The sequence below is a fragment of the Fukomys damarensis genome, unplaced genomic scaffold, assembly GCF_012274545.1.
Source record: "Fukomys damarensis isolate Sample0158 unplaced genomic scaffold, DMR_v1.0_HiC HiC_scaffold_11, whole genome shotgun sequence".
Taxonomy (NCBI): Eukaryota; Metazoa; Chordata; class Mammalia; order Rodentia; family Bathyergidae; genus Fukomys; species Fukomys damarensis.
The window spans coordinates 10,998,014-11,007,676 of NW_022900923.1; the positions used below are offsets into that span (position 1 = coordinate 10,998,014).

At 43.1% G+C, this 9,663-nt stretch overlaps 2 protein-coding genes across 10 annotated transcripts in view; both read left to right on the forward strand.

Annotated features, from left to right (window-relative positions):
* Positions 1-6,235, forward strand: part of Catspere (catsper channel auxiliary subunit epsilon) — a 99,431-nt gene extending 93,196 nt beyond the window's left edge. For all 9 annotated transcript variants that reach the window (XM_010642617.3, XM_010642621.3, XM_010642622.3 and 6 more), the window contains 2 exons: positions 2,707-2,760; positions 6,064-6,235. In XM_010642617.3, coding sequence (XP_010640919.1) covers positions 2,707-2,760; positions 6,064-6,217 — 208 coding nt within the window. In that variant the 3' untranslated portion in view covers positions 6,218-6,235. The remainder of the gene's footprint in view (positions 1-2,706; positions 2,761-6,063) is intronic.
* A 3,246-nt stretch (positions 6,236-9,481) lies between these two features.
* Positions 9,482-9,663, forward strand: part of Desi2 (desumoylating isopeptidase 2) — a 43,255-nt gene continuing 43,073 nt past the window's right edge. Inside the window, exons 1-2 of the mRNA XM_010642615.2 lie at positions 9,482-9,496; positions 9,552-9,617. Of these exons, the coding sequence (XP_010640917.2) occupies positions 9,482-9,496; positions 9,552-9,617 (81 nt within the window). The remainder of the gene's footprint in view (positions 9,497-9,551; positions 9,618-9,663) is intronic.

The window sequence follows — 9,663 nt, forward strand, 5'->3', positions numbered from 1 at the left end:
GGGAGGAGCCCAGGAAGAACTGTGACCTTCTGGCTCACACCCACAGAGATCTGCTCTTCCAACCAGGCTCCACCTTCTCAGCAAGTCAGCTGTACCGTCCCGGTAATCCAATCACTTTCCCAGAGTCCTCCCTAGGATCCCATGAGGCTTTAGGGAGAATCTAGACATGAATCATAACATATAATTTAAGAGGCGGGGTTTATTTTGGCTTATGGCTTTCAGGGATTTTCAGTCTATGATTACTTAGCTCCATTTTTTCTGGGTCTGGATGAAGCAAAACATCACGGTAAGGAGCATGTGGTACAGCAAAGAGATCACCTCACAGCAGGAAGCACGGAGAGTGAAAGAGCACGGGTGGCGGGCTTCCTCCTTTCCTCTTTCGCTCTACCTGGGCACCTGACCAGCTGGATGGCGCTGCCCACATTTAGGTGGCCCCCATTGGTTGGCTGTCCCACATGCCAATCATCTCTGAAAATACCCTGGCAGACACACCCAGAAGAGTGCTTTAGTAATTATCCAGGCCCCAGCAGAGAGTCTCAAACTCCTACAAGGTCACAGGACACAAAGTGAAAGAAAGCAAGAAAGCAAGAAAGAGGGCCAGGATGCAGCTCAGTGGTGCTGCCGCCTGCCTTGCAAGTACAAGGTCCTGAGTTCAATACCTGGTACAAAGAGAGAGACAAAGAAACAAGACTTAAATACACAGTGGGGATCTAGGATAGGCCACACCGAACAGGTAGCAATGAGGCCGAGTATGTGGCGAAGACCACAAGCAACCAGATTCATCAGTATTTGCTGATTTATTGATTATAGAGGTATGGATAAGAATAGGGTAGAGGGGCTCACGTGGCATCCGGTGATATCAGCTGAAGCAGGGGACGCCTGTAGAAAGGAGTAGGCGTTACTTGCAGAAGCAGTGGAACTGACCACAAGTCAGCTCCTGAAAACAACTGAGGGATGGGCAGCCCCAGGGATGGAATGTGAACTGGAGCCACACGGTCCCTCTCTGCAGTGTTCTTGCACTAGCAGCCCTGCCCCTTCACAGATCAGGACTCAGATCTCAGCTGCAGCCGCCGGCTGGTGGAAGCTGTACTAGCCTGTGACACCACCCACTGCTCTCGTGAGTCCCTTGGGCTCCGGTCCAGCTCTCAGTACATTTTAGCCAGTGATGAGGGGAGAGGCCTGCCCCATATACAGCCTGCTTGACTTTGTTCATGGTGGTCGGCCACAAGTCATTTCCTAGGCATCTCTCAATCCTTAATGTTAACAATACCGACAACCACAAATACTAAAGCCTGTTTTCACTAGGCGTAATTATGCCTTCTTCATCTCTAATTATTTAGTTTGTTTGGCCTCTGCCATACTGTATAAGATCCTTCCATCTTTACTGAAATGAAAGAACCCATCTCTCTGGCAGAAAGGAAGCACAAACCCTCCTTTTTTAAAATGCTGGTGTTTCTGACATCGATGTAGTTCCCATTGCCATGGTGAGTGGAGTTTCTTCTGGGCCCTCCCTCAGAGTGGAAGAGTAACTCAGGTCTGACAAATGCACTTCGACATTTTTCTACCCCTAGCCTGTTAAATTTATTCCTATATACTAAAGGACTTCTGATGGCTCAATTTTTATTTAACTTAGTGCCAATTTTCTGTCTACTTTTCCTATCAATTTCTGAGCGAGGAATCCTAATGTCTTCAACTGTAAGTAGGGATTTATCTATTTCTTTTAGTTCTGCCAGTTTTTGTGTCATGTATTTTCTTTGAGGTAAATACACATCTGTCATTATTGTATCTTCTTTATCAGTGCATAATATCCCTTCCTTGTTCTGATCAAAGTAAAACTCAGAATTAAGCAAATTTCTAGGCCTTTTTACAACTATTTTTGTCAAATAGGTTAGTAGGCCCTATCTTGTGGTATTCTTCAAAGTAAATGAAGCACTCGCTAAGCACATAGTAAATACTCAATAAAAGTGAACTCCTTTCTTCTGCCTCCTCCCACCTGAAAGTAAGTAAAACTGCACTGTCTACTTAGCCATCTCCTGCCTCACTCCAAACAATATGCTAAGTTATGAGAGAGATGTGGTAATTTTACACATGACAGTATTATTCCACATATCCAGTCCCTAAAATTCCCAGCTTCTTGAAGGAGTCACTCTGCTTCAGGTGAACCTCATGGGGGTCTAGGACAAGAGAAACCTGAATTCAAATGCCAGCTCTGCTATCCGAACAACCATGGCAACTTCTGAGCCTCAGTGTCGTGTCTGAGCCCCGGTTTCCGCATCTGAAAGAGTTAACTAAGATAATGCATGCAAGAACTCAGCGCACTGCCCAGTTCACAGCAATGATACTTAACATTCGTTTTCACTAAGTATTAATGCCCAATAAATGTAAACTGTTTATTACTTTTGTCAACACTTATTATTGATCACAACTGTATGTATAAATTGCTATTACTGTTGCCTTTGGAGCCACTTTTAAAATAAAGTGATGCTGTGAGGACACTGTTACACTCACCTCTAAGGAATCTCGTAGTTGTCTAAGATGTATGTATAGAAAAATAATCACAGCTGTTAAATAACTAGATCTATTCTATCCTTTATCAATAAATGACACCCTAAGATTATATTTGATTTGATTGTTACCATAGAGATATGGAAGAAGTTTTAAATATATTTAATTTAACCTTTAATATTATTTTTTTCTACTTTGCAGTTTCTGTAACCTAACGGCTATATTTGCTATAGAGATCTTTGGAGTGATTCCCAGGTAATGAGAAGTACCTACTGGGGCATTAATGAAGTGATTTCTAAAATATATAAATAGCAGCAAAATAGGAAACACACCCCAGTGTTCTCCCAAAACAAAGCCTATACAGTCGCTCTGTGGGATCCCCAATATAAGTCCTATTGTATAAAATATTATTATATGGCATGGAATTTCAATGAATCGTAAAAACAAAGCAAAACCAAATTTAAAACTTGTAGGAAGTGTTCATTGCAAAGTTAGTAGATTTCATTTTTCCTTTCTATGAAATCATTCTCATGTGTCCAGGAAACAAGGAGTAGAGACATTTCCCTGATTCAGTTCTTGTTACCTTGGAGAACAAACTAAAGAGTCTTGAGACTGAAGTTAAGGCGCTTCATCTTTCTGAGCACCCGCACTCTGCTCTTGAGTGCACCCTGTATCTCCCTCTAATAAATCCTTCCTGTGTCTCTTTTAACAATAACAACAAAAGAGTAAAGTTAGGACCTCAATTGATTTTGCTTCTCTGTCTAGGGCCTGATATCTCGGGGTGTTTTTTTATTTGTTCTAATTTTTTTTTGTAAAATATTAAAATGAAAATGAAAAATAGGGAACGAGGGCTGGCGGCGTAGCTCAGAGGTAGAGCACATGCTTAGTGTTCATGGGATCCTGGGTTAGATGCCCAGGCCAAAAAAATAAAGTAGAAGACAAGTCACTCATAGTCCTACTTTAAATATTACTGATGCCTGGATGTTTAATGCTAACGGAAGGTTAATGGTATGAATAACTGGTAAATGAAATAAGTAAAGAGTTGTCTCTGAGGTAACTTTGGGAAACATGTTTAATGTAGTGCGGCAACTTCCCTTCCTCATTAGGTTGGCACTGGTGATGCAGGTGAGTACTGAGAAAGACTGAGTGAGGAGGCTCTCGCCTCTCTGCCCCTATTTACTCAGCTTGATCCAGCAGCCCAGGCAACCACAGAGTGCCGCATAGGTTAGTGGCCACAGTTGAGCCTCTGCTGACCCTGAAGGCTACCAGAGCCAGATGGGTTAGCTGGTGGTGAGTGTCTTCCTGTAAGAGAGCCCGTCACGAGCAGTGACTGGAGATCCACAGCTCCTCATCCAATCACCACAAACTCCCATTCATTTGCTCTCCTAAGGAGGAGTCCCTGAAAGGGTCCACTTGTTACCAACCACCATCACCCTAACCAAGCTACCACTTGTATTCCTAGCTCAACTCCCCTCTTCTACTCCTACTCTATCCTTTCTCATTCTCCTCACAAGAGCCACAGTACTGTTTTCAAAATGCTAATTGTAGTAGCTTCAACCCCATTAAGTTTCTTTCCATAAAAGTAAAATTCTTCAACATGACCAGGAAGGACTTATGATCTAGCTTCTACCTACTTCTCCTCATCTTAGACCAAGTCCCCATCGTTTCCTCAGCTCCACACCCACCAACTTCTTTCAGTCCCCAGCCAGGGGTATGCTCTATCCCATCGTAGGGCCTTTGCACACACTAGATATCTGTCAGGACTCTGCTTTTCTCTTTACTGCTTAACTTTACCAACTTTACTGCTATTTATTCTTCAGATACTGGGATAATTATCTCTTCTTCATGAAGGCATCTCTTGATCCCATTCACCAGGTTTAATCCTGCTACAATGTGCTTTCACTGCATTGCGTATCTCTCTGTCTTATCATAAAGTGCAATTTTGGGGTTATCATTATTTGCTTATTTTTATATCCCCACTAAAATGTAAGATCCTTAAGGATGGGGCCTGTGCCTATTTTTACTCATCCCTGTATTGCCCGCACCTTGAACCGTGCTTGACAGATATCAGACAGCTACGCTATTTTAGTTCTAAAGAAGGAAGCCAACCACTGAACCTGGGTCATGATTATAGCCCCAGAGGAGAAAGACTGGGCTAATGTGACTTGGAAAACTGTTTAACACTTCAACCAATAATTATGGTTCAAAGGAGAATCAAAATTAATATCCAATACTGAGATAACATCAGCAGCAACAGCTAAGTATCTGGCCTAAGAATGAACAGTCTCCAAGGGAGGCAGCCATGCAGAGTGCTGGGTGAAGAGGTAGATGCCTGGCACTCAGATGAGAGTGCGCACACACACACACACACACACACACACACACACACACACACACGCCCCTGGCTGATCCTCAGGTGCCTGAAATTCATAAATCAACCATATTCACACACACAAATAGTGCTCCAAGCCAGGTGTGGTGGCGTGTACCTACAATACCAGCTACTCAGGAAGATTTCAACAGAGTCTGGGCAACTGAATAAGATCCCCGTCATGTGTGACACGGGGAGGGAGAGGGAGCGGAGAAGTGTCCTCCCCTCCGAATTTCCTCTCGGCGCACTGTCGACTCAGTGACCCAGCCTCAAAACCTAGGTAACGACCTTTACTCCTTATTTCTCAAATCCCACATCTTAACAGTCACTAAGGCCAAGCCAACCTAACTGCTGAATGTATCTTAGATGTGTCCATTTCTCTCCCTTTCTTCAGCCACTGATTTAGTCAAGACCTACATCATCACTTACCTGGATTATTAAAAAAACCTCAACGCTGGGTTTTTGGCCTTCACACTGGAGCTTCCCTTTTAGTGATTATTCACACTGCCATCAGAATCATCCTGCCAAAACGTTAACCCTCTATCACGTGTCGGATACTCCCTCCTCCCTCATCTTTTGGCTGAAATTTAGGTTGTAGTTTAGTGTAGCCTGTCTCGTCCAGCCCCCGTCCACTCACCTTTTCACTCATTTGTTTGTTGCACTGCTGGAGATGAAAACCCAGGGCCTCCCAGATGCTAGGCAAGAGCTCTACCACTGAGCTGCACCCTGAGCCCCCCGCCCACCTGTGGTTCCTCATCTCTCACCACTCACACCTGGCACCTTGAACTAGTTTTACTTCCAGGACACTCAAGAGGGATCTTAAAATTCCCTTCAGCTTCCATCACCTTGCATATGTCTGCAACACTGCTCGGCCACAGTTGGCTCCTCTGGTCCCAGGCCTTTCTAAGTAGCTAAAAGTAGGGTCCCCTGCGTGGCATCCCCCCCCCCACCCTGAGACGCACAGCTCCGCAGAACTTCATGCTTCCTTCCTCTTGCTTACTGACCACACTGCTCTCCACGCTGGCCAGCCCCAAGCACTCAAATGCCTCAACACAGGCACCATGTCTTACTGGTCTCTGTTTGGTTCCAGGGGTACACTAGCCAGCTATTCAAAAACCGGTTAAAGAAATTAAGAGCCAAAGTGAGAACAATGACTTCTGATCACTTTTTTGCTGTTCCTGTTTCAGACCAAGTGGCTACCTGGTCTCTGCTATCGTCTTTGTCATGATGCTGCTGTTCATCAGTATTCTAGTTTTGAGCTACTTCCAGTATACGAAGCTTTATCAAAAAAGTATTTATAAGCCATATCAGAAAATTCACATAAAACAAAAGACATATTAGGTATATACGTATAGATTGTGTTTGATGCTCATATTATCCTGTTGAAGATTTCAAGTGTTCTTAAATTTCTCTCGTACAGAAAGTTTCATATATTGTATACTATTAAATCTATCCTTAATGAGTGTGTTCACTTTAAAGATAGATATTCTATGTATTCAGAGAGCATTTTTAAAAATTAACTTTGGTTATTCTAATCTTTCCTAAGAATACATTTTTGAAAATATATAGATGTCAAATACAATTTTGCATAAATCTTTTCATATGAAACCTTATATGGCTATAGTGACTTTAATAAAGGATGTAATTAAAGTGCATGGACTTAAATAGCCTGTCTTAAACAGATTTTTTAAGTTTTTCTATGGTAGATTCATATGTGAAATGTAAAAGTTACATTAAAAATGAGGCAGCTGGTACTCTAGGTTTTAATTCTAAGTTAATCTGTCTTCTGACAACCACCTCAAATAAATCTTGCTGGTATGCTCTATTACTGTTGTCTCTTCTGATTTAAATTAAAGTTGATGAGTGATATATATGTGTGTATATACATATACATTCATATATATATTCTATTCTATCTTTCGTTGGGTTGTCAACTTCTTTGGTTGGTTGGTTGGTTGGTTTTTTTCGAGACAGGGTCTCAACATGTAGTTGACACTGACCTGGAACTCACTATGTAGCTCAGGCTGGTCTCAAACTCACAGCAATCCTCCTGCCTCAGCCTCCCAAGTGCTGGGATTACAGGCGTGCGCCACCATACCCGGCTTTGTCAACTTCTTGAGGACAGATATCCCGTCCATTTTCTCATGGATGACCTACGATACACAGTGTCTGACACATAAAAGGTATTCATTTAGCACTTGTTCAATGACTGAATGAACAATGAATGATTTCCACTACAGCTCAGCCCTATTTAAACTCCTCATACTCATACAGACACCTCTCACTCTACCCTCTTGCTTCATGATTCATTAAGAAAATCCAAGTAAATCAGAAAAGAACACCCCCACTTCACACTCCAGTGCTCCTAGCTTGCTGTCTCTGTCTCTCGTCTTTATGTCACCATTATACACCTGCATGTCCCTATTATGCTGCCACAATGGATGAAGCATCCCTCAAACCAAGTACCCTGCAGCCCTCCTCCTCTCTCTTTGGACTTGAAAAATCTCTCCTTTCTCCCATACATAATCAATTTCTCTCTCTTTACATTCAAATATGCCTCAATATCTCCCAGCTTTAAAATCCTTCCCTAGACTACTCTGCCCTAATTGAACAGTTGCCCCAAATCTAAGAGTTGTTTCCATTTCCTCATCTTAATTTGCTTCTCCAACCTTTCTTACCAACTGTTTAAAAACCACCCTTCAATGAGACTACTCACATGATTACTGAATCCAACAGTCTTGTGACTTCTGTGTCACTGTATGCTCTTTCTGATTGCCCTCCTGCCTATATCATTCATCTTTGACTTCTAAATGGTGAAGCATTTTAGAACTTTGTCCTTGGGTTATTTCTTTTTAGCTACACATCTTTTAGGTCATCCAACCAGGTCCAAGCCTTTAAAGTCTATTTCTATTAATGTCTATTTTAGCTTATTTAATAGCTATGACTAGAGTTTGTTTATGCAAATGTCTACACCTCATGGACGTGTAAAGGGCATTTCCAACATAAAAGGATCAAACCATTCCTCCTCCCCACAAGGTTTAATGTTTCACATATTATAAAAGGCATCACTATCCACCCAGAGGCCCACATCAAAAATCTGGAAGTTATTCTAGAATCCCTCTCCCAAATTCAACATTCAAACTAATAGCAAGTTCTATAAATTCTGCCTCCAAACTATGTCAGTTCTAACTTTCTTAGTCTCCCCCACGATCAGAATCTAAGCCACTTCTAGCATGTAGTTCTGGAATAGTTCTTGCCATCCCCAAAACTTTGCTTCTCACAATCTGTGCGTTGGGTGGGTGGTTCATCTGGATGGGTGGGCATGGCTAGGGCAGGATCGTCTAGGGCAGTTTCACAGTTGGATGTCAGTGGGATATAGGTGAAGACTTGTCAACTTCTCCCTTGTCATTCATCAGACTAATGCAGATTCGCTCATTTGATGTGGTCACAAGATCCCTAAGATCTCCAAAAGGAGAGCCTCCCACTTGAAAGTACAGATCAAGTCTCTGCTTGCATCATGTATATTAATATTTCACGGGCCAAAGCAAGTCAGAGGCCAGCACTGACTCAGTAGGGGAGACAATTACCAAAGATTATGTATAATTTGGGCCACTGGCTATTTTTACAACCTACCATACTACCATACTGATTTCCCTGGTTCTACCTCCTTTGCCGCTCTAAAATAATTTTCTACACAGCAACCCAAGTAACCTTTTAAACACACACTCACACACACACACACACACACACACGCATGTCACTCCTCAGCCCACAGCCTCCTAAATCTTAAAAATCTAAACATTAGAAATTTAAAAACTCTTCCAGGATCTGGCTTCTGACTACCTGCCCAGCAACACCATCACCTCTTTGTCTGTTAAGTTCCTGTCATAGCCATCTTTCGTTTTCTTGAATACCAAAAAATCCTTCATGCCTCAGCTCTCTGCACTTCTGAGCTCTTTGAGCGAGCAGCCTGTCCCTGTTATTTGTAAGGTTTTCTGTCATTCGGATATAATCTTAAAACTCATTACATAGTCCTCTATGCAGCAATCTAAGATTACTTTCAATCGCTTCTTTAATGTTCAATAAAGCATACGCTGATATTTTGTTTGTAGCCCCCAGCCTCCCCCTATACGGAAAGATGCGTGGCACGTGGGACACACGCCACAAATATTTCTTGAATGAATGGACAAGCTCCTTGTGTGTCTGTAGGTTGTATTAATCCATGAGTGCTGCACTCTCTTCCCATCTCAGCAGCACAATCTTATAAATTCTACACTGAGGGTTAACTGGATGCACGTTACATCCCATCCTATACCAGTACCCTACCTTCCTCAATTTCCTCGCTCTTCTCTTTGCAAAATTAAACAAAATAAAAGAAAGGGGTGAGGGGAACTTAGGGTCATGACTTTGCCACATTCTGTCGGTTTCACCAGGCTAAGCGAGGAATAAATTAACATCACCAGAGTCAGCACTGCGAGCTTGAAGGTGGACGACTTCACCTCCCGCCAAGGACGAAGAGTGAAGCATGCGCCGGCAGATCTAAGGCACAGTAGGCTGGGAGCTGTAGTCTCCTGGGACACCTGCTGAGGCTCGGGACCCCGCAGCATGCTGGGAAGTGTAGTAAAGGGCCGTGGAGACTACGCCTCGGCGTCGCTCTGCATGCTGGGAATCGTAGTTTTTCCGCGACCTCGCACCTCTGGGTCGGAGAGGCTCCGAGTCTGTCGCCATTTTAGGTCCCGAGGTGCGGCAGTAGGGAAAGAGAGCGCAGGCGGGCTCAGCCCGGCGCC